At 43.5% G+C, this 26351-nt stretch overlaps 1 protein-coding gene across 1 annotated transcript in view; it reads right to left on the reverse strand.

The window, feature by feature from the left end:
- Positions 1-26351, reverse strand: part of LOC124623109 (odorant receptor 4-like) — a 117186-nt gene that overhangs the window by 20799 nt on the left and 70036 nt on the right. The window contains exon 6 of the mRNA XM_047148898.1: positions 17139-17249. Within this exon, the coding sequence (XP_047004854.1) occupies positions 17139-17249 (111 nt within the window). The remainder of the gene's footprint in view (positions 1-17138; positions 17250-26351) is intronic.

Genomic DNA, 26351 nt, shown 5'->3' on the forward strand with positions numbered 1-26351 from the left:
CAGACTGAAGGATCTGAAAACAAATGGGTCAAATTCTATGATACTATGCTAAGACACTTTGACAGATGCTGCCCTGTTAAGAAAATACAAAGAGTGTTCACCCATAACCAAAGCGCAAAAACCAACAGACTGATACTTCCAGCAAATATCATAAAAAGGCAAAACATCCAGGACCTGGATGTGTTACACAAGTCAACAAACCCGCAGGCTTTTAAGGCCAAGTACAATGAAGCCAAGAAAATCTTTAAGAAAGAGCTTTCAAATCTAAGAAAACAGATATACAGCAGTGAAATAGCTCAATCAGACAATATAGCCAAGACCTCATGGAGAATTGTAAATCAATTTCGCAAAGCCACACCAAAGCCAGAAACTGAAATTGTAAATATAAGACATGAAAGAAACACAATTAAAGGTCCTAATAAAGTCTGCAATGTTTTCAATAAATACTTTATATCTGCAGCTGTTAGTCCAGTTAATAACACAATTGTGAGTAGTGAGGTAAAGCTCTGCCCCTTTGAAGAGCCACCTTTTGAATTCAAACAAGTAAGTGAAAAAGAAATAGGCAGGATAATAAATAACCTAAAGAATAAGTTCTCATCTGGATGGGATGGTTTGAGCAGTATCGTGATTAAAAAATGTAATAAGGAATTAGTTAAATAATCACCCACCTGGTAAACTGCAGTATTAGAGAACATACATTTCCAAATGTATTGAAATGGAGCACAGTTAAACCAGTGCATAAAAAAGGATCCAAGGAAGAGGTTTCAAATTTCATGATATAGAGTAACCTTTCAACTCCCAATTGGTAACCTATGCAGACGATACCTCACTGTTATTTCTTGGTAAACAAAATGATGAGTTAACAATGGTAGCAACTGAGGGACTACATCAAATAACTACTTATTTCCAAGATCAAGGTTTGAAAGTTAATATCAGTAAATCTCAATTACTGTCATTTAAACTTACAAACTCACACCAAACCTCTATCAGTAACATAGGTGGAAATTAAGTAGTGGACACAGAAGGCTACGGATTTCTAGGTATTCACCTAGATGAAAATCTAAGATGGGTAAACCATATCAAATTTTTATGCAATAAAATCAGCAGCTCTTTACATGTAATCAGCCAGTTATCAAAAGTAGTCCCACATCAGACATTAAAAACAATTTATTATGGAACCATTTTTGCACAGATTAATTACAGGATATAGATATGGGGTTGTGCTGCCGACATACATATGAACAGAATATTAACCCCAAAGCAAAGAACAATCAGAATTATCCATGGATTAGGGTATAGAGATTCATGCAGGGAAATCTTTGTTCATCATAAATATCTCATAGTCGACTCACTCTATCTTTACAAATTAATTATATTTTTTTGACACATCAAAACAAAGCAACTAAGTGCTCTGATATGCATGCCTATAACACAAGAAATAAAGACTGCTACTACAGACAAAGAACAAAATTAAAAACAACAGACCATAGTCCATGCATTAGTGGTCAAATATGGTACAACAGATTACCGAGCTCTATAAGGTGCCACAAAGGGAACTTATTCAAAGGGAAACTGAAATATTTCTTGATTGACAAGTGTTTATATTCTTTAAGTGGATATTAAATTAAAATAAAGTATTGTGTGAATATATATATGTCTGTATATGTGTGGATGGATATGTGTGTGTGTGTGTGTGTGTGTGCGAGTGTATACCTGTCCTTTTTTCCCCCTAAGGTAAGTCTTTCCGCTCCCGGGATTGGAATGACTCCTTACCCTCTCCCTTAAAACCCACATCCTTTCGTCTTTCCCTCTCCTTCCCTCTTTCCTGATGAGGCAACAGTTTGTTGCGAAAGCTTGAATTTTGTGTGTATGTTTGTGTGTCTATCGACCTGCCAGCGCTTTCGTTCGTTAAGTCACATCATCTTTGTTTTTAGATATATTTTTCCCACGTGGAATGTTTCCCTCTACTATATATATATATAAAGTGTTGGTTAAGTTGATCCTGTGGTGAACTTGGGTTGGTAGACAGCGATGTGCATAAAGGTTAGGTGGTTGTGTTGCCGCTAAAACACGTTAAAGGAGGGAGAAATTCGGGAAAATTTCGAAAAAACGTGTAAATGTATTAAAAGGAGTGGTGTTGTGGTGAAAGATTACGAAAATGGGGCTAACAATTGTCTGACGAAGAAATAATGACGTTAAAACCTGTGGGGAGCGGCTAAAAATGATCAGTGATGTGCGAAAAACGGAAGTGGAAATAGAGTGAAAGTTATTAGAACTAGCCGAAATGGTTGTTTAATACGTGAAAGCAGCTGTTATTGAACTAGAAACGGTGGATTTTATAGCAGCGGTAGTGTTGAAAGCGGAAAATAAAATTTTTTTGGTTATGGTTTGGAAGTGGGTTACGTATTATTGAGTATATATAGGCGGGATAAAATTGTATAGTAGATTACGGTAAAAAGGGGAAGGTGAATACAAAGTGAGACTACTGGTAAAAACAGAAAGAGAAAATAAGACGACATGAAAGATTTCGAAATGCAACAGCGACAATAACAAACGTAATTGCTGGTTTCAAATTAATGATATGATTATAATAGAGGGAAACATTCCACGTAGGAAAAATATATCTAAAAACAAAGATGATGTGACTTACCAAATGAAGGTGCTGGCAGGTCGACAGGATATCCTCTCTTCCAGCTATCCGCCAGGCCTCAATCTCCGCTAATTTCTAATTTCAATTTGCCGCCACTCATTCCTCACCTGTCTTTCAACAACATCTTTGCCTCTGTACTTCTGCCTCGACTGACATCTCTGCCCAAACTCTTTGCCTTTACAAGTGTCTGCTTGTGTCTGTGTGTGTGCGGATGGATGTGTGTGTGTGCGGGTGTGTGCCTGTCCTTTTTCCCCCTAAGGTGGGTCTTTCCGCTCCCGGGATTGGGGTGGCTCCTTGCCCTCTCCCATGAAACCCGCATCCTTTCTTCTTTCCCTCTCCTTCCCTCTTTCCTGGCGGGGCGGCCGTTTGTTGCGAGGGCTTGGGTTTTGTGTGTGTGTTTGTGTTTGTTTGTGTGTCTATCGACCTGCCAGCGCCTTTGTTTGGTGGGTCTCATCATATTTGTTTTTAGATATATTTTTTCCCACATGGATTGTTTCCCTCTATTATATATATATATAAACAAAGATGATGTGACTTACCAAACGAAAGCGCTGGCAGGTCGATAGACACACAAACAAACACAAACATACACACAAAATTCTAGCTTTTGCAACCAACGGTTGCCTCATCAGGAAAGAGGGAAGGAGAGGGAAAGACAAAAGGATTTGGGTTTTAAGGGAGAGGGTAAGGAGTCATTCCAATCCCGGGAGTGGAAAGACTTACCTTAGGGGGAAAAAAGGACGGGTATACACTCGCACACACACGCATATCCATCCACACATATACAGACATATACAGAGGCAAAGAGGTTGGGCAGAGATGTCAGTCGAGGCGGAAGTGCAGAGGCAAAGATGTTGTTGAATGACAGGTGAGGTATGAGTGGCGGCAACTTGAAATTAGTGGAGATTGAGGCCTGGTGGATAACGGGAAGAGAGGATGTATTGAAGAGCAAGTTCCCATCTCCGGAGTTCAGATAGGTTGGTGTTAGTGGGAAGTATCCAGATAACCCGGACGGTGTAACACTGTGCCAAGATGTGCTGGCCGTGCACCAAGGCATGCTTAGCCACAGGGTGATCCTCATTGCCAACAAACACTGTCTGCCTGTGTCCATTCATGCGAATGGACAGTTTGTTGCTGGTCATTCCCACATAGAATGCGTCACAGTGTAGGCAGGTCAGTTGGTACATCACGTGGGTGCTTTCACACGTGGCTCTGCCTTTGATCGTGTTCACCTTCCGGGTTACAGGACTGTAGTAGGTGGTGGTGGGAGGGTGCATGGGACAGGTTTTACACCGGGTGCGATTACAAGGATAGGAGCCAGAGGGTAGGGAAGGTGGTTTGGGGATTTCATAGGGATGAACTAAGAGGTTACGAAGGTTAGGTGGACGGCAGAAAGACACTCTTGGGGGAGTGGGGAGGATTTCATGAAGGATGGATCTCATTTCAGGGCAGGATTTGAGGAAGTTGTATCCCTGCTGGAGAGCCACATTCAGAGTCTGATCCAGTCCCGGAAAGTATCCTGTCACAAGTGGGGCACTTTTGTGGTTCTTCTGTGGGAGGTTCTGGGTTTGAGAGGATGAGGAAGTGGCTCTGGTTGTTTGCTTCTGTACCAGGTCGGGAGGGTAGTTGCGGGATGCGAAAGCTGTTGTCAGGTTGTTGGTGTAATGGTTCAGGGATTCCGGACTGGAGCAGATGCGTTTGCCACGAAGACCTGGCTGTAGGGAAGGGACCGTTTGATGTGGAATGGGTGGCAGCTGTCATAATGGAGGTACTGTTGCTTGTTGGTGGGTTTGATGTGGATGGACGTGTGAAGCTGGCCATTCGACAGGTGGAGGTCAACATCAAAGAAAGTGGCATGGGATTTGGGTAGATCCAGGTGAATCTGATGGAACCAAAGGAGTTGAGGTTGGAGAGGAAATTCTGGAGTTCTTCTTCACTGTGAGACCAGATCATGAAGATGCCATCAATAAATCTGTACCAAACTTTGGGTTGGCAGGCCTGGGTAAGCAAGAAGGCTTCCTCTAAGCGACCCATGAATAGGTTGGCGTACGAGGGGGCCATCTTGGTACCCATGGCTGTTCCCTTTAATTGTTGGTATGTCCAGTCTTCAAAAGTGAAGAAGTTGTGGATCAGGATGAAGCTGGCTAAGGTAATGAGGAAAGAGGTTTTAGGTAGGGTGGCAGGTGATCGGCGTGAAAGGGAGTGCTCCATCGCAGCGAGGCCCTGGACGTGCGGGATATTTGTGTATAAGGAAGTGGCGCTCACCTGCACGGCGCCAAACACGCATACGACCATCATTGGCACCAAGGCAGAAGCGACTCTCATCGCTGAAGACGACACGTCTCCATTCGTCCCTCCATTCATGCCTGTCGCGACACCACTGGAGGCGGGCTGCACGATGTTGGGGCGTGAGCGGAAGGCGGCCTAAATGTGTGCGGGACCGTAGCCCAGCTTCATGGAGACGGTTGTGAATGGTCCTCGCCGATACCCCAGGAGCAACAGTGTCCCTAATTTGCTGGGAAGTGGCGGTGCGGTCCCCTACGGCACTGCGTAGGATCCTACGGTCTTGGCGTGCATCCGTGCGTCGCTGCGGTCCGGTCCCAGGTCGACGGGCACGTGCACCTTCCGCCGACCACTGGCGACAACATCGATGTACTGTGGAGACCTCATGCCCCACGTGTTGAGCAATTCGGCGGTATGTCCACCCGGCCTCCCGCATGCCCACTATACGCCCTCGCTCAAAGTCCGTCAACTGCACATACGGTTCACGTCCACGCTGTCGCGGCATGCTACCAGTGTTAAAGACTGCGATGGAGCTCCGTATGCCACGGCAAACTGGCTGACACTGACGGCGGCGGTGCACAAATGCTGCGCAGCTAGCGCCATTCGACGGCCAACACCGCGGTTCCTGGTGTGTCCGCTGTGCCGTGCGTGTGATGATTGCTTGTACAGCCCTCTCGCAGTGTCCGGAGCAAGTATGGTGGGTCTGACACACCGGTGTCAATGTGTTCTTTTTTCCATTTCCAGGAGTGTATATGGGGAGAGATAAAGGTGAACTGGAAAGTAACTGGAGATCTGGTGTGGAAAAAAGCGAAAAGATGTTGGTTACAGCTGGGCTATGTTGGACTTGGGTTGGTAGACAACGATGTGCACAAAGATTAGGTGGTTGTGTTGCCGTCAAAACACGTTAAAGGACGGAGAAATTCGGGAAAATTTCGAGAAAACTGCGTGTAAATGTATTAAAAGGAGTGGTTTTGTGGTGGCAGATTATGAAAATGATGCTAACAATTGTCTGACTAAGAAATAATGACGTTAAAACCTGTGGGAAGTGGCTAAAAATGATCAGTGATGTGGGAAAAACGGAAATGGAAATAAAGCAAAAGTTATTAGGACTAGCCGAAATGGTTGTTTAACAGGTGAATGGAACTGTTTGTGAACTAGAAACGGTGGATTTTATAGCAGCGATAGTGTTGAAAGCGGAAAAAAATTTTTTGGTTATGGTTTGGAAGTGGGTTACGTATTATTGAGTATATATAGGCGGGATAAAATTGTATAGTAGATTACGGTAAAAAGGAGAAGGTGAATACAAAGTGAAACTACTGGCAAAAACAGAAAGAGAAAATAAGATGATAGACAAGATTTCGAAATGCAACAGTGACAATAACAAACGTAATTGTTGGGTTCAAATTAATGATATGAATATAATAGAGGGAAACATTCCACGTGGGAGAGGGCAAGGAGCCACTCCAATCCCCAGAATGGAAAGACCCACCTTAGGGGGAAAAAAGGACAGGTACAAACTCGCACACACACCCATATCCAACCACACATGTGTGTATGTGTGGTTGGATATGGGTGCGTGTGGGAGCGCACACCCGTCCCTCCCTCCCCCAAGGCAAGTCCTTCTGCACCCGGGACTGGAACGACTCCCCCCCAAAACCCACATCCCCTCGTCCCCCCCCCCCCCCCCCCCAACCCCCGATGAAGCAACCATTCACCGCGAAGGCCAGAACTTTGCGTGCATGACCGTGCTTGTCCATGCTTCCGTCGACCCGCCAGCACCCCCGCACGGCAAGTGTGGTTGGATATGGGTGTGTATGCGGGTGTGTACCTGTCCTTTTTTCCCCTAAGGTGGGTCTTTCCACTCCCGGGATTGGAGTGGCTCCTTACCCTCTCCCATAGGGCCCACATCCTTTCGTCTTTCCCTCTCCTTCCCTCTTTCCTGATGAAGCTACCGTTGGTTGCGAAAGCTAGAATTTTGTGTGTATGTTTGTGTTTGTTTGTGTGTCTATCGACCTGCCAGCGCTTTCGTTTAGTAAGTCACATCATCTTTGTTTTTAGATACATTTTTCCCACGTGGAATGTTTCCCTCTGTTATATTAATTCATTAATTTGAACCCAACAATTACGTTTGTTATTGTCACTGTTGCATTTTGAAATCTTTCCTGTCATCTTATTTTCTCTTTGTGTTTTTGCCAGTAGTTTCACTTTGTATTCACCTTCTCCTTTTTACCGTAATCTGCTATACAATTTTATCCCACCATATATACTCAATCATACGTAACCCACATCCAGGCCATAACCAAAAAAAATTTTTGCCGCTTTCAACACTACCGCTGCTATAAAATCCATCGTTTCTAGTTCACAAACAGTTCCTTTCACCTTTTAAACAACCATTTCGGCTATTTCTAATAACTTTCGCTTTACTTCCATTTGCGTTTTTCCCACATCACTGATAATTTTTAGCCGCTTCCCACAGGTTTTAACGTCATTATTTCTTCGTCAGACAATTGTTACCATCATTTTCATAATCTGCCACCACAAAACCACGGTCTGTATATGTGTGGATGGATATGTACGTGTGTGCGAGTGTATACCCGTCCTTTTTTCCCCCTAAGGTAAGTCTTTCCGTTCCCGGAATTGGAATGACTCCTTACCCTCTCCCTTAAAACCCACATCCTTTCGTCTTTCCCTCTCCTTCCCTCTTTCCTGATGAGGCAACAGTTTGTTGTGAAAGCTTGAATTTTGTGTGAATGTTTGTGTTTGTTTGTGTGTCTATAGACCTGCCAGCGCTTTCGTTCGGTAAGTCACATCATCTTTGTTTTTTTATATATATATATATATATATATATATATATATATATATATATATATATATATATATATATATATAGATAGATAGATAGACACACACACACACACACACATCTCTGCCCAAACTCTTTGTCTTTAAATGCGTCTGCTTGTGTCTGTATATGTGTGGATGGATATGTGTGTGTGTGCGAGTGTATACCCGTCCTTTTTTCCCCCTAAGGTAAGTCTTTCGGCTCCCGGGATTGGAATGACTCCTTACCCTCTCCCTTAAAACCCACATCCTTTCGTCTTTCCCTCTCCTTCCCTCTTTCCTGATGAGCCAACTGTTTGTTGCGAAAGCTTGAATTTTGTGTGTGTGTTTGTGTTTGTTTGTGTGTCTGTCGACCTGCCAGCACTTTCATTTGGTAAGTCACATCATCTTTGTTTTTAGATATATTTGATAAGTCACATCATCTTTGTTTTTGGATATACACTCCTAGAAATTGAAATAAGAACACCGTGAATTCATTGTCCCAGGAAGGGGAAACTTTATTGACACATTCCTGGGGTCAGATACATCACATGATCACACTGACAGAACCACAGGCACATAGACACAGGCAACAGAGCATGCACAATGTCGGCACTAGTACAGTGTATATCCACCTTTCGCAGCAATGCAGGCTGCTCTTCTCCCATGGAGACGATCGTAGAGATTCTGGATGTAGTCCTGTGGAACGGCTTGCCATGCCATTTCCACCTGGCGCCTCAGTTGGACCAGCGTTCGTGCTGGATGTGCAGACCGCGTGAGACGACGCTTCATCCAGTCCCAAACATGCTCAATGGGGGACAGATCCGGAGATCTTGCTGGCCAGGGTAGTTGACTTACACCTTCTAGAGCACGTTGGGTGGCACCTGATACATGCGGACGTGCATTGTCCTGTTGGAACAGCAAGTTCCCGTGCCGGTCTAGGAATGGTAGAACGATGGGTTCGATGACAGTTTGGATGTACAGTGCACTATTCAGTGTCCCCTCGACGATCACCAGTGGTGTACGGCCAGTGTAGGAGATCTCTCCCCACACCATGATGCCGGGTGTTGGCCCTGTGTGCCTCGGTCGTATGCAGTCCTGATTGTGGCGCTCACCTGCACGGCGCCAAACACGCATACGACCATCATTGGCACCAAGGCAGAAGCGACTCTCATTGCTGAAGACGACACGTCTCCATTCGTCCCTCCATTCACGCCTGTCACGACACCACTGGAGGCGGGCTGCACGATGTTGGGGCGTGAGTGGAAGACGGCCTAACGGTGTGCGGGACCATAGCCCAGCTTCACGGAGACAGTTGCGAATGGTCCTCGCCGATACCCCAGGAGCAACAGTGTCCCTAGTTTGCTGGGAAATGGCGGTGTGGTCCTGTACGGCACTGCGTAGGATCCTACGGTCTTGGCGTGCATCCGTGCGTCGCTGCGGTCCGGTCCCAGGTCGACGGGCACGTGCACCTTCCGCCGACCACTGGCGACAACATCGATGTACTGTGGAGACCTCATGCCCCACGTGTTGAGCAATTCGGCGGTATGTCCACCCGGCCTCCCGCATGCCCACTATACGCCCTCGCTCAAAGTCCGTCAACTGCACATACTGTTCACGTCCACGCTGTCGCGGCATGCTACCAGTGTTAAAGACTGCGATGGAGCTCCGTATGCCACGGCAAACTGGCTGACACTGACGGCGGCGGTGCACAAATGCTGCGCAGCTAGCGCCATTCGACGGCCAACACCGCGGTTCCTGGTGTGTCCGCTGTGCCGTGCGTGTGATCATTGCTTGTACAGCCCTCTCGCAGTGTCCGGAGCAAGTATGGTGGGTCTGACACACCGGTGTCAATGTGTTCTTTTTTCCATTTCCAGGAGTGTATTTTTCCCACGTGGAATGTTTCCCTCTGTTTATATATATATATATATATATATATATATATAAAAAACAAAGATGAGGTGACTTACCGAACAAAAGCGCTGGCAGGTCGATAGACACACAAACAAACACAAACACACACACAAAATTCAAGCTTTCGCAACAAACTGTTGCCTCATCAGGAAAGAGGGAAGGAGAGGGGAAGACGAAAGGAAGTGGGTTTTAAGGGAGAGGGTAAGGAGTCATTCCAATCCCGGGAGCGGAAAGACCCGGGATTGGAATGACTCCTTACCCTCTCCCTTAAAACCCACTTCCTTTCGTCTTCCCCTCTCCTTCCCTCTTTCCTGATGAGGCAACAGTTTGTTGCGAAAGCTTGAATTTTGTGTGTGTGTTTGTGTTTGTTTGTGTGTCTATCGACCTGCCAGCGCTTTTGTTCGGTAAGTCACCTCATCTTTGTTTTTATATATAATTTTTCCCACGTGGAATGTTTCCTTCCATTATATATATATATATATATATATATATATATATATATATATATATATATATATAAAAACAGAGGGAAACATTCCACGTTGGAAAAATATATCCAAAAACAAAGATGATGTGACTTATCAAATGAAAGCGCTGTCAGGTCGATAGACACACAAACTAACACAAACATACACACAAAATTCAAGCTTTCGCAACAAACTGTTGCCTCATCGGGAAAGAGGGAAGGTGAGGGAAAGACGAAAGGATGTGGCTTTTAAGGGAGAGGGTAAGGAGTCATTCCAATCCCGGGAGCGGAAAGACTTACCTTAGGGGGAAAAAAGGACGGGTATACACTCGCACACACACACACATATCCATCCACACATATACAGACACAAGCAGACATATTTAAAGACCATATAGGAAGGGAAGAGGAAGTAGATGAAGACAAGATACTATGAGAAGAATTTGATACAACAGTGAAGTCAAAACAAGCCCCCTGGGATAGACAACATTGCCTTAGAGCTACTGATAACCTTGGAAGAACCACCCACGACCCTACCATTCCAATGTATGAGAAAGGCGAAATATCCTCAGACTACAAAAAGAATTTAATAGTTACAATTCCAAAGAAAGCAGGTGCCGACAGACGTGAATATTACTAAACCATCAGTTTAATAAGTCATAGTTGCAATATATTGACACGAATAATTTATAGAAGAATGGAAACCTGGTAGAAGCCAACTACAGGGAAGATCGGTTTGGACTCCAGAGAAAAACTGATACATGTGAGTCTATTCTGACCCTAAGACTTCTTTCAGAAGAAAGGTTAAGGGAAAGCTAACCTATGTCTATAGTCATTGCAGACTTAGAGAAACCTTTTAACAGTGATAACTGTAATGCACTCTCTGGAATTCTGAAGGCAGCAGGAGAAAAAAAGGGGTGTATTTACAACTTGTACAGAAAACAGACAGCAGCTATAATTGTAGAAGGGCATGGAAGGTAAGTTGTGGTTTGAAAGGAGGATATAAGATGTTGTTGTTGTTGTTGTGGTCTTCAGTCCTGAGACTGGTTTGATGCAGCTCTCCATGCTACTCTATCCTGTGTAAGCTTCTTCATCTCCCAGTACCTACTGCAACCTACATCCTTCTGAATCTGCTTAGTGTATTCATCTCTTGGTCTCCCTCTACGATTTTTACCCTCCACGCTGCCCTCCAATGTTAAATTTGTGATCCCTTGATGCCTCAAAACATGTCCTACCAACCGATCTCTTCTTCTAGTCAAGTTGTGCCACAAACTTCTCTTATCCCCAATCCTATTCAATACCTCCTCATTAGTTACGTGATCTACCCACCTTATCTTCAGCATTCTTCTGTAGCACCACATTTCGAAAGCTTCTATTCTCTTCTTGTCCATACTAGTTATCGTCCATGTTTCACTTCCAAACATGGCTACACTCCATACAAATACTTTCAGAAACGACTTCCTGACACTTAAATCTATACTTGATGTTAACAAATTTCTCTTCTTCAGAAACGCTTTCCTTGCCATTGCCAGTCTACATTTTATATCCACTCTACTTCGACCATCATCAGTTATTTTACTCCCTAAATAGCAAAACTCCTTTACTACTTTAAGTGTCTCATTTCCTAATCTAATTCCCTCAGCATCACCCAATTTAATTTGACTACATTCCATTATCCTCGTTTTGCTTTTGTTGATGTTCATCTTATATCCTCCTTTCAAGACACTGTCCATTCCGTTCAACTGCTCTTCCAAGTCCTTTGCTGCCTCTGACAGAATTACAATGTCATCGGCGAACCTCAAAGTTTTTACTTCTTCTCCATGAATTTTAATACCTACTCCGAATTTTTCTTTTGTTTCCTTTACTGCTTGCTCAATATACAGATTGAATAACATTGGGGAGAGGCTACAACCCTGTCTCACTCCTTTCCCAACCACTGCTTCCCTTTCATGCCCCTCAACTCTTATAACTGCCATCTGGTTTCTGTACAAATTGTAAATAGCCTTTCACTCCCTGTATTTTACCCCTGCCACCTTTAGAATGTGAAAGAGAGTATTCCAGTCAACATTGTCAAAAGCTTTCTCTAAGTCTACAAATGCTAGAAACGTAGGTTTGCCTTTTCTTAATCTTTCTTCTAAGATAAGTCGTAAGGTTAGTATTGCCTCATGTGTTCCAACATTTCTACGGAATCCAAACTGATCTTCCTTGAGGTTGGCTTCTACCAGTTTTTCCATTCGTCTGTAAAGAATTCGCGTTAGTATTTTGCAGCTGTGACTTATTAAACTGATAGTTCGGTAATTTTCACATCTGTCAACACCTGCTTTCTTTGGGATTGGAATTATTATATTCTTCTTGAAGTCTGAGGATATTTCACCTGTCTCATACATCTTGCTCACCAGATGGTAGAGTTTTGTCAGGACTGGCTCTCCCAAGGACATCAGTAGTTCTAATGGAATGTTGTCTGCTCCCGGGGCCTTGTTTCGGCTTAGGTCTTTCAGTGCTCTATCAAACTCTTCATGCAGTATCATATCACCTATTTCATCTTCATCTACATCCTCTTCCATTTCCATAATATTGTCCTCAAGTACATCGTCCTTGTATAAACCCTCTGTATACTCCTTCCACCTTTCTGCCTTCCCTTCTTTGCTTAGAAGTGGGTTGCCATCTGAGCTCTTGATATTCATACAAATGGCTCTCTTCTCTCCAAAGGTCTCTTTAATTTTCCTGTAGGCACTATCTATCTTAGCCCTAGTGAGACAAGCCTCTACATCCTTACATTTGTCCTCTAGCCATCCCTGCTTAGCCATTTTGCACTTCCTGTTGATCTCATTTTTGAGACGTTTGTGTTCCTTTTTGCCTGCTTCATTTACTGCATTTTTATATTTTCTCCTTTCATCAATTAAATTCAATATTTCTTCTGTTACCCAAGGATTTCTATTAGCCCTTGTCTTTTTACCTACTTGATCGTCTGCTGCCTTCACTGCTTCATCCCTCAGAGGTACCCATTCTTCTTCTTCTGTATTTCTTTCCCCCATTCCTGTCAATTGTTCCCTTATGCTCTCCCTGAAACTCTCTACAACCTCTCGTTCTTTCAGTTTATCCAGGTCCCATCTCCTTATTGCCCACCTTTTTGCAGTTTCTTTAGTTTCAATCTGCAGTTCATAACCAAGAGATTGTGGTCACAATCCATATCTGCCCCTGGAAATGTCTTACAGTTTAAAACCTGGTTCCTAAATCTCTGTCTTACCATTATATAATCTATCTGATACCTTTTAGTATCTCCAGGATTCTTCCAGGTATAAAACCTTCTTTTATGATTCTTGAACCAAGTGTTAGCTATGATTAAGTTATGCTCTGTGCAAAATTCTACAATGCGGCTTCCTCTTTCATTTCTTCCCCCCAATCCATATTCACCTACTATGTTTCCTTCTCTTCCTTTTCCTACTGACGAATTCCAGTCACCCATGACTATTAAATTTTCGTCCCCCTTCTCTACCTGAATAATTTCTTTTATCTCGTCATACATTTCATCAATTTCTTTATCATCTGCAGAGCTAGTTGGCATATAAACTTGTACTACTGTAGTAGGCATGGGCTTTGTGTCTATCTTGGCCACAATAATGTGTTCACTAAGCTGTTTGTAGTAGCTAACCCGCACTCCTATTTTTTAATTCATTATTAAACCTACTCCTGCATTACCTCTATTTGATTTTGTATTTATAGCCCTGTAATCACCTGACCAAAAGTCTTGTTCCTCCTGCCACCGAACTTCACTAATTCCCACAATATCTAACTTTAACCTATCCATTTCCCTTTTTAAATTTTCTAACCTACCTGCCCGATTAAGGGATCTGACATTCCACGCTCCGATCCGTAGAATGCCAGTTTTCTTTCTCCTGATAATGACGTCCCCTTGAGTAGTCCCCGCCCGGAGATCCGAATGGGGGACTATTTTACCTCCGGAATATTTTACCCAAGAGGACGCCATCATCATTTAATCATACAGTAAAGCTGCATGGCCTCGGGAAAAATTACGGCTGTAGTTTCCCCTTGCTTTCAGCCGTTCGCAGTACCAGCACAGCAAGGCCGTTTTGGTTAATGTTACAAAGCCAGATCAGTCAATCATCCAGACTGTTGCCCCTGTAACTACTGAAAAGGCTGCTGCCCCTCTTCAGGAACCACATGTTTGTCTGGCCTCTCAACAGATACCCCTCCGTTGTGGTTGCACCTACGGTACAGCCATCTGTATCGCTGAGGCACGCAAGCCTCCCCACCAATGGCAAGGTCCATGGTTCATGGGGGGGATATAAGATGAGCATCAACAAAAATGAAACAATGGTGATGGAATTTAGTCAAATTAAACCAGCTGATACTGAGAGAATTAGGAAACACCATGTCAAAGGAATGTTACAAAGAGGTTTAGACGTAAGTGTTCCCCTGGAAAAGGTATTTTTTTATCCACATTTTTATGGCAAAGCACATCACTTGTCATTTGGTCAGACAGAGGAGACAACAATGCCAGGTGCACTGATGACAGCTGATATCTGTGGACCTTTCAATGAATCTTTTCAGAACAAGAGATATATGTTTGTGTTCAAAGACAGCTACATGGAATTTTGGTACTGACATAACAAGTCAAAAATCTGAAGTTAAGGATGCTTTTAAATATGTTCTTCAACATTCAAAGATGCTGGATCATATAGTCAAAGAGCTGCTAAGTGACAATGGTGAAGAATTTGACAATAAGGAAATTCAGGACATACTGCATGCAGAAGGTGTTCTCAGAAGCTGAGAAAACCCTACGCATCACAGCCAAATGGTGGAAGTGAGCATGAGATGGCAAGAACCTGCAAGTACTCAAATAAAGAAGCTATTTTTCCAGCAGCTGTGTAGGCAGAATTGGTTGAAGTGTCAGTGTACATTCTAAATCAAACTGCAAAATCATCTTTTGCAGGAATTAGTCCAAGCTGTGGTCAGGCAAAACGTCAAGAATAATCAATTTATGTATAATAGGCGCTTCATGCTGTGCACACATCCTGGTTCAAAGTAGAAAGAAAAGGGATAAGAATGTTGTCAAGGGTTATCTCATAGGGGTATGATGGAGAAGAGTGTTACAGAATTTGGGTGAAAGAAGGAAACAAGCCCATTGTCATCAGAAATGTAACCTTCCATGAAGGGCCTGCAAGTTGTGAAGAATCAGTCAAATTACCATTGCAGGATATTGAGCAAAGTAATCAAGGAAAATATGCAGCTGAAGAACAAGATGAGGCAAACTCCAACAATGCAGAGTCTGGAGAATTAGAGACTGAAGGGGACATTGTTGATATCAGAGAAGGGGAACTCTTTAAGCAGCCTCATCAATAGCTGCAAAATTGCTTAACATTAATGAAACTGACTTGGCTACATGTCTCTGTAATGCTCACTGAAGAGATGATTAATGGAACAAATGAAGAGCCAGAATCATATAAAGAAGCTGTAAGTAATACACAAAATTTCCATTGGAAGCAAGCTAGGAAAAACAATATGACCTCACTACAAGAGAATCTTCTAAAGACTAATCCCAATGGAAGTATCGAGAAATAGAAAATGAGACTTGTCATTAAGGGGAAACTTAGTTGCTCTTTATGCAGACAGTGGGTTACTTATGGCAAGTGATCAGCAGGCTGCAAGAGAGTTTATTGATGAGTTGAAGGGTGGGAATGCAAGATCACTGTGAAACCAGCATCATATTTCCAAAAACTTGAGATAAAGTGCTTTAATGATGGTGAAATCAAGATAAGCCAACAAGCTTATGCAAAGAAGATTCTAGAGCACTTTAGTTTTCAAGGCTGCAACCCTGTCTCAACACTAATTGTAAAATAGCCACATACATTACAAGCAGAAAGAAAGAATGCATGGAAGTGCAACTTTTCCTATTAAGAGGCATGTGGAGCACTGATCTACCGGATGCTTGGAATGAGACCTTGACCTGCCTTACAGGGTGAGCTTCTTGTCTTGAACTCTTAACTTGGCATCTAGAGAAGATGAAGTAATACTAAAGCAAGTACTCTGGTATGTAGCTGGTACATGTGACCTAGACACAAACTTTTGTCCAAATTTATGGAGTGGCATATTAGATTACTTCAGTGTTGTGGGCTTTGGAGTGTGCAACAATACTGAATGGTTGATATCTGATGTAGATATTGCACATGGAGGTGGTGCTATCTCCGGGCTCAGTCAAAGACAGGCAATAACTACCACATCTACAAGAGAAGCAGAGCAGGTAGCTGCCACAGTCTGTATAGACTTTTTAGAGGAATGAGAAAGCTAATGGAAGTTACAGTAATTAAGGTTGACAATCAGTTAACAGTGAAACTTGTACAAAGTCCCAAGTTCCATCCTCACACAAAACTTATAAAGTATGTTTTTTCATCTGAGAAAAGGTATTGGAAGGTGGGTAAGGCATTCAGCATGTCTCAACTGAGGATCAGTTGGCAGATTTACTGACAGAGTCCCTGCAAAACCAAGACCTAGTTTTATGTCAAAAACTTAGTCTTCCATCTCTTTTCTCTTAATTAAGTAAGTCAAAGTGTTACTGGTATATATTTATACATTTAATCAAGTATTGAAAAAGACTGACAGCACTTCTGTTATGGATTCTTTGTAGAGACAAGTAATGCACCTGTGCTGTTTATCAAAGTATATTTTTGTACAGTGTGAAGTAAACAAAATGATCAGTGCACTAGTTAAATCTTTCAATAAGTAAATGTAAAAAAACCATACCAAACCAAGACAATAACAAATTCATTTGTTATGATTCACAAGGAACAGAAGAAAATGTTTGCACTACAGTAATTCCAAATATGTCACATGTTATGGAGAGCAACTGACTGATAATAACAACTTTATCCCCACAGTGGTGATATTAAGCTGTGGTGGACATTATCTCTCATTAATAAGTATAAATTATATATTGGGGAACTTGTTGTTATAAGTTACAACCATAATTAAGTACTAATACATACCTCATCAGCAATCATTTGGCCAAAAAAGCAGTACATTCCACTTTGGCACAAGATAACTGGGATCATACAAAGTGTCTTCATTGCTGCTACAGGCATATCATTCTTCAGCAGCTGTCAATAATGAAGAGACCATAAGACTATCAGTAAACAAAAATGTTAAAAGCATTATTTTTTATTTTTATATCTGTAAAGGATCAATTTAAATCTTGCACTTCCACACTGTGTGACAAACGATTAAAGACACACTACTAAGCAATCTCTGTGTGTCATTGTGATGTAGCACAACTGAACAACATATTCAGAATACTTCAATTCCATGCCAGCTGCAAATCATGATACCACACGTTGGTTACTGTGCAGGTAAAATACAGTTAGTTATCTGTTTTGAGCGAATAAACTTCACTGCGATAAGTGAACAAAATCATCATGAATTATACTAAGCATCTTTATGGTTGTTGTTCATCTTCTGTTCTTTTTTCATCCTATGCTTGGATAATAAAGTTCATTATCGAATACTGAACAATATTTATAGTGAATGTGAGAATAAGATAGAGTTCCCATAATGGTGACCCCAAAAAGGAAAAAGAAACAAAGAATAACAATGAAATGTATTGTCAAGCCACTGATGCAAGCACCAGAAATCTAAGTTGTAACAGAACAAGGCTTCCCACTGTAACATGGATTACCATCCATGACTTTTAATTCTCTACAAAGTGACACGACAGATGTAAATAGAGAGTACAAACACACGACATGGAAATGTTAAGCTTCTTGCACTGTGGTTGATGCAACCTCAAAAGATTTGTCACAGCTGAAAACATGGTAATTAGGCTCCATAAAAACTGCTTAAAACTTTATGCACATTTTCAGGCCAGGAAATTCTACCTGATGGCTTTGTGAACTTCCAGCCACAATCCATGCTGTCTTTGCATCACTAACAGACATGCCATTGCAAGATTTAGCAGACACCATTGCAAACAGCTTAATTGAGGTTTCAGTATGTGCAAAAATTAGCGGCAGTCAAGACAAGGATGTATTAACAGGCAGAGAGGTGGAATCTGATGCCAGTGGTCCTGTAATATACACAAGTACTTCTCATCAACAGTATACATTGACCAAAACCACCATTGAGCAACTAGCAGCAAAAGTGGCAAAACTAAACATGCAGGCAGCAACACACAAAAGCAGCTATGAAGTCCAAGTTTGAAAAATAGGAAGACTGCCACATGATAAGACTGGCCAGTATGGTTGTGCTGGCATCATAGGCCTTTCAGCAACTCAGCATGTCAATGCACACAACCCTATGATTACCCAAATTTCAGACATGGGTATTAAAATCCATTGGCAACAACACAAATGCCCAGACCAAAGTGTGGGAAGAAGAAGATATGCAAATGTCATGTTAGCAGCAGTCAGTCACATTGATTATTTATACAGGACCTGTTACCAGGTGACATGTTTCATATCAATATATGTTCAAAAGTCAGTGTCTATCCAAGGGGTGCCAGTGAAACACCAATGGCAATAACGCAACATATATTTGCTGTGGTGTCACTACCAGACACCACACTTGCTAGGTGGTAGCCTTTAAATTGGCCATGGTCCGTTAGTATACGTCGGACCCACGTGTCACCACTATCAGTGATTGCAGACCGAGTGCTGCAACACAGCAGGTCTAGTCTAGAGAGACTCCCTAGCACTCGCCCCAGTTGTACAGCCAACTTTGCTAGTGATGGTTCACTGTCTACACACGCTCTCATTTGCAGAGATGACAGTTTAGCATAGCCTTCAACTACGTCATTTGCTATGACCTAGCAAGGCGCCATATTCATTTACTACAATTACTATCTTCAAGAATGTATTCTGAACAGATAATATTGTGATTCATATACCGTCAAGAGCAACGTTCATCATTAATGGATTAAAGTTAAGTATCAAACTAATTACGTCCGCTTTCTGAATTCTCATTCCTTGTCATGTTCCAGATCTCTAGTCAGTATAGTTCTTCCCTCCTCACGCCAGCCTGCATGAGCTAAAACACGTGCATTTCAGCCTCCACTCGTAACACGGTATTGGCTCTTCCGCTAACACAAAATTGGCAACAAGGACTAAAAACGGTGTTCTTAACTATACTGCCATAAGTCATTGAGACTGCCCTGATTTCATTGTGTAATGGCTTCACCACAATTTCCAGATGTACTGTCCGAATTTTATCACTTACAGAATCAGCAGACCCAGGCATTACTGGATGCCCTTGGACAGCTCGTCCAGGGTCAAAGTGCAATGCAAAACGATGCGGCAGCCGCCGCTCCACCGCTAACGCAGCCACAACACGCAGTTGCACCGACCTTCAGACCTTTTGATGCTGCACTGGAAAGCTGGATGGAGTGGTCACGCCAATTTGGATTCCATCTCGCCGCCTACAGAATTCAAGGTACCGAGTGGCAGCCTTTTCTTTTGTCGTCCGTCAGTGTGCAAACCTACTGTGTGATGGTCAAATTATTTCCCCGATGCGACGTAGCAACTCTGTCCTACAAAGAAATTTTGTCTGCATTAGATGCATATTTCAAACAATCAATCAATGTAGTTTCAAAACGGTATACCTTCTTTTGTACACAACGTATGGCAGGTCAGACTAATCAGGATTGGGCTTTTGAGTGTCAATGTGGACTCCCTTATTCAGATACTATGGTACGTGATGCAATTGCACAGAACAAGTGATGGACATATTGGATTGGCAGGACACACTTGACTTTGCTCAGGAATCATTTGAAACTTTGCCAGCCATGTGTCAGGTTAACCGGCCCGCCGGGCGAGCTGCACGGAGTAGTAAACAGCCCTCGCACCTGGCCGCGCCGCTGCTGCCGGGCTCTCAGCCACGTGTGCCGCGCGGCAAGCAAATGCAGTGCTCAAATCATGCCCACGGTGCGCTACTAAACATTCGTGTGAGAATTGCCCATCACGCCAAGCTATTTGCTTTTACTGTAATAAAAAAGGACATGTTCAGAGTGTTTGCCAGAAACAGCTCAGATCGGAAACTTAAAACCATTCCAGGCCCTTTGCTTCACGCCGGAATTGGAATTGAACCCAGGATACTCAGGGTAACGAAACTTCGCCCATGGAAATTCATGTCGTTCATTCCACTCCGCCCAGTGACACTCTCTCTAACAGTGACTGTGTTTGTCCCACCAATAGTGTGTGTCGACATCGCCGGAACTCCCGTCAAGTCGCAAGTGATTTTGTACCAGTGTCAGTTCACGTTGCATGAGACAGTCACTCTTGTCATCAGCAGAACAATAAACTTTTTGTAGACTTGGACATTAACGGCAAAGTGATACGATTCCAGCTTGATACCGGAGCTGCAGTTTCAATGATCAATCAAGACACTTACAAACTGCTGGGCACACCTCCATTGCATGCTGCAAATGTTAAGTTAACTAGCTATTCAGGTCAAGAGATCCCTGTGTTAGGACAGTGCAGCCTTCTTGCAACCTACAAAGAACCAACAAAACTTGTGTCATTTTACGTCCTTTGTTCTTCTTCTGTGGTGAACTTGTTTGGTTTCGATTCATTTCAGTTGTTTAACTTGTCTATAGTAAATCAGGGTCTATCAGTGAACCAGACTGTGCCTTCAGACAGTGTTTCTCGTCTATGTAAAGAATTTGCAGACATTTATGCACTGGACCTCGGTTCCCTAAGAACTATAAAGCACATTTGGAACTGAAAGTAAAGGCACAACTGAAATTTTTCAGAGCGCACAATGTTCCCCACGCATTGCGTGATGAGGTCACAAAAACATTACACAATTTAGAGTCACAAGGTTTAATTGAACGTGTGCAGGCTTCTCTCTGAGCATCACCCTTAGTAATATTGCCAAAACCTTCAGGAAAATTGAGACTTTGTGTGGACTTCAAGGCAACAGTGAATCCACAACTAGTGATTGCAACTTTTCCTTTACCCCACCCGGAAGATCTGTTTGACAAACTGTGCCCAGGCACATATTTTTCGAAGTTGGACCTAGCAGATGCATACTTGCAAATACCGGTGGATGAAGAATCCCAGCGCGTTTTGGTGGTTAACACACATCTTGGTTTGTATCAATTCAAATGACTGCCATTCGGGTGTGCATCCGCCCCTGCATTGTTTCAGCAATGTCTACAAACTGTTTGTGCGTCGGTCCTGTGATCTCCGGAAAGACGGAAGAAGAACATTTGGCCAATCTCAGAACATTATTTCAGGTCTTGCGACAAAATAGTCTTCGCTTACGGAAGGAAAAATGTGTGTTTTTTGCTTGTGACTTGCCATACCTGGGACAGGTACTCAATGCCCAAGGCATATATCCCAGTCCCACACACCTCCGTGCCATACAAGACTTGCCTTCGCCACAGAATTTGATGCAGCTACAGAGTGTGCTGGTAAAAATCAACTATTATCACAGATACGTGCCGCATGCCTCTTCCATTTCAGCTCCGCTTCATCGCTTACGCTGTAAATTTGTTCTGTTCGTCTGGACAATGGAACACGAATGCGCCTTTCGCCGGTTGAAATCGGCATTGCTTTCCCATACTTGCCTTATGGCATTCGATCCCCAGAAGCCCCTTTTGTTGATGGTAGATGCATCAGATTTCAGGATCGGTGCTGTGCTTGCGCACAAAGATGGCTCGCACGATCGCCCTATTGCCTTTGCGTCCAAATTTCTCTTGTCTGCGCAAAGAAATTATTCACAGATTGAGAAAGAAGCATTGGCTCTCGTATTTGGTGTTATGAAGTTTCATGACTTCTTGTATGGTCATCACTTTACCATCATCACAGACCACAAACCTTTGACATAGCTTTTTCATCCGAACAAGCCTGTACCTCCACGTACAGCGCAGAAATTCATTCGCTGGTCTATTTTCCTCTTGCAGTACCGCTACGATATCTTGTATTGGTCCACTGCTAAGCATGGATACGCCGATGCGTTGTCCCGTTTGCCTGTTGCTGAGGATAGAGCATTCGATTCCTCCGAACTTGCTTGCATGTTCATTGATTCGGCAACCAATGATGTGGTCAAATCCTTTCCAATTGAATTTCGTCGTGTAGATACAGCCACAGCTGCTGACTCTGTCCTTGCCACCATTCTGCGTTTCGTTGCTACGCAATGGCTCTTGTGAAAGTCACGGATCGGGGGTCCGTTGGTTCGCTGATTTTTTGCTCACCAGGACAAACTTTTTGTACGACGTGGTGTTTTGCTGTTGCGTTCTGATAATGATCAGTCCAGGGTCGTGGTCCCACGTTCATTACAGTCCTCTGCCTTAAAGCTTCTCCACCAAGGACATTGGGGTATAGTGAGAACTAAACAACTTGCTCGTCAGCACTGTATTTGGTTTGGAACTGATGCTGTGATTACTAATATGTGCTCTTCTTGCATGGTGTGTGCCGAACAACAATCAGCACCACCGCGGAAATTCTTTGCATGGCCAAAAGCCACTTTCCCTTGGCAATGCTTACACATCAATTTTGCTGGTCCATTCTGGAATGCTCGATGGTTGGTTGTGATAGATTCATTCAGTAATTTTTCTTTCGTTGTCCGACTGACTTCCACGACATCATCTGCCACCATCCAAGCGGCATCTGCTATCTTTTGCATTGAAGGTCTTCCACAGACAATTGTTTCCGACAATGGCCCACAATTCATGTCCACAGAATTTCAGTCATTCTGCAAGGCCAATGGTATTCAACATCTGACGTCCACCCCGTTTTTGCCACAGTCAAACGGTGCCATTGAACGATTGGTCAGGACTTTCAAGTCACACATATTGAAGTTGAAAGAGTCGCATTCTCAGGAGGACGCGTTATTGCTCTTTTTATCCTTGTATTGCTCTCAGCCCCGAGATGGTCGCTCACCGGCTGAGTTGATCCACGGTCGCCATCATCGAGCCTTGATGTCTTTGCTACATCCGCTGCATCAGGTACATGTGGAGCGGCAGACACCTGCTTTTGCCCCAGGTGACATTATCTACTACCAACACTGTCGAGGTTCACGGCATTGGCTTGAAGGGTGCATTCTTTGCTGCCTCGGACGTGCTATGTATCTGGTTTTGGGGGCCTCTGGTGAGGTGCGTCGGCATCTCAATCAGCTGCGCCTCTGTCGTCGCATGGGATCTGCCGCTCGCCATCTGCTTTCAACAATGGTGCTGTCTGGTCAGCACCCTGGGGACCCATCTACTGGCTCGCCTCAGCCCCAGGTGTTACCGACGCTGCCTTCCATTTTGTCCCATGGCAACGCGCTGCCACCTGTTCTCCCACCGGCGATGCCCACAGTGGACGCATCGCTGCAGCTGCCGGGCACCCCCCTGGGTCACGTGCCGCCGATCGCTCCACGTGACCAGTTGTCCTCCAACATGGAATTTTTGCCTGCTCTGGACCATATGTTGTCTTTGCCGTTGGGTGCCCCGGCCCGATGGAGGTTGACCCTTCGGCCCCTCCTGTCTCTCTACAGGCGCTTATACCGCATGTTGGCGTGCACCCTGGAATAGGTTTTCAGGCGTTCCCTAGCTCCCTGCGGTCTGAATGGCAGGTTGCGGGTGGCACAGCCTCACCTGTTGTTAGGCTCCCCACCTCGTCGCATACGTCAACATGGGGTCCTCCCCACGGTGGGCGGAGGCCTTATACCACAACTGTATGCCTATTTGTGGGGAAGGAATGTGGTGTCACCGCCAGACACCACACTTGCTAGGTGGTAGCCTTTAAATCGGCTGTGGTCTGTTAGTCTACATCGGAACCGCGTGTCGCCACTATCAGTGATTGCAGACCGAGCGCCGCCACACGGCAGGTCTAGTCTAGAGAGACTCCCTAGCACTTGCCCCCGTTGTACAGCCGACTTTGCTAGTGATGGTTCACTGTCTACATACACTCTCATTGGCAGAGACGACAGTTTAGCATAGCCTTCAGCTGAGTCATTTGCTACAACCTAGCAAGGCGCCATATTCATTTACTATAATTACTATCTTCAAGAATGTATTCTGAACACATAATATTGTGAATCATGTACCATCAGAAGCAACATTCATCATTAATGGATTAAAGTTAAGTATCAAACTAATTACGTCCACTTTCTGAATTCTCATTCCTTGTCATGTTCCAGATCTCATGGCAGTATAGTTCTTCCTTCCTCATGTCAGCCTGCGTGAGCTAAAACGCATTCATTTCAGCCTCCACTCCTGATATGGTGTTGGCTCTTCTGCTAACACAAAATTTACTGCACCCAATGAATTCAGAATCACTACCTACAATGAAACATGTTTAGCACTATACCTGGATCCAAACTTTTGTGATATCAAATATTCCTCATTACATGATTGGGGCGGACTTTTTACAGCATTGTTGGCTTATCCCTGACCTGGTCAAGTATCTGTTAGTACCAGTGCCCACAAAATGAATATTCCCTACTGTGCCTCCTACATTATGTCTAACACAATACGATATGCCTGTGGCTTTCTGCACAAAGACGTCCAGCACCTCTAATGCATCATCTTTACTGGACTGTATTGATTAATTTTCATACTCACAACAATGCAGGGTGCACATATGTGTCATGCAAGAAGAACCCTGGAAGTTACAACAATTCATGTACTATACAGCGTCATCTGAAGAGTCACTTTTCATATTGTACTCCTGGACGTTCCAGCACTCCTTGAACCATTCTGTACCACCAGAAAACACTCATACAATGATCACCATCACATCCACATGACACAAGGTCAACCAGTTGCATTCCGCCTGTAGTGTCTGCATACAGGGAAGCTACTTGCAGCATGAACAGAGGTCGACTGACTACTGAAAGCAGGTATTGTGACCAGGTGTGAAGTCAGTGGGCCTCAACATTGTTCATAAAAAAGGATAATTTCTGGAGGAAATGTGTAGATTATAGTGGCTTAAGAGATGCACCATTCCAGACTGCTACTTTCTACATAACAAAATGGATTTTAACAGCAGTATTAGTAACACAAAAATATTCAGTGTGACAGATGCACCAAGGGACATTCACAAATTCTCATGGAGCCAACTGACATAACAAAAACTTTGGTGACCACACCATGCGGCTTGCATGAGTACAACTTTTACCATTTGACCTCAGGAATGCTGCATAAACTTGACAACAGATCATGCACTAAGTGTTTAGAGAATTACCATTTGTTTTTTGCTACATGGACAACATTCTTGTATTTTCTGATACAGTAGAACAGCATGCAGCATACCTGTGGCAGCTTTTCAGCTGCTGACAAGAATATGGCATAATTATTAATGTAGCAAAATGTATATTGGAAAAATGTGGAGTTAAGTTCCTGGGATATTTGGTCTCCCTGGCAGGATTGTCACCATAACCTGTGGGGGTCAAATCAATATGACAGATGCAGATTGTCAGGCTTGCTGAACTATTATTGATGGCACCTGCCTTGCTTAGCTACCACGTAAGATCCGCTCATACTATTAATCGACAGCTAGAATACTGCAGGAAATTCTGGTTACTGAAGCAGCTTTCCAGGACCTCAAGAAACATCTAGAACAGGCAACACTGCTGGGACACCCAAGATTGAATGCCCCTTGACACTTAAAGTAGATGCAAGCCAAACACCAGTGGGGGCAGCTTCGTAACAGATAGTCCAACAACTGGCAATCACTTGCGTTTTTCTCCAAGAACATGACTCATCAACAGCAAAAATAGAGCAGAACTGACCATGAATTGTTGCATCTCCACTCATCCACTGAAGGAAGACATTTTGCAATTTTTACTGATCACAGAGGTCAAATACATTGCACGGTTCGCAAATAATGTGTGGCTTAAATCAGGAAAAGATAACTTGATTGTAGATTGCCTGTCTCTGAACCATGCCATTTTAAACTCTTGAACAAAAATAGTGTTAAAACAAATGGAGGAGTCCCTTTTGCACAGATTCACACAGGAGCAATGAACTGCATTGCAGCTCAAGTGTGTGCCAGCCCAGGGTATGCCAGATGGTTTTTAGTGTAATGTAGCAAGAGGGAAGCAGTGACTCCACATACTGGAACAATATTGTTGAAAAGTTTTTGATGTGCTGCATAACTTAGAGCACCCAGGAGTCTTAGCAGCAGCCACGTTAGTCTCCACTAAAGTCATATGGCCAGAAGTGCATAAAGATTGTCGCACATGGGCACATACATGCCAATGTAATAAGATCACACCTGTTGCAC

The sequence above is a fragment of the Schistocerca americana genome, chromosome 7 (genome assembly GCF_021461395.2).
Source record: "Schistocerca americana isolate TAMUIC-IGC-003095 chromosome 7, iqSchAmer2.1, whole genome shotgun sequence".
In the NCBI taxonomy this organism is placed as follows: Eukaryota; Metazoa; Arthropoda; class Insecta; order Orthoptera; family Acrididae; genus Schistocerca; species Schistocerca americana.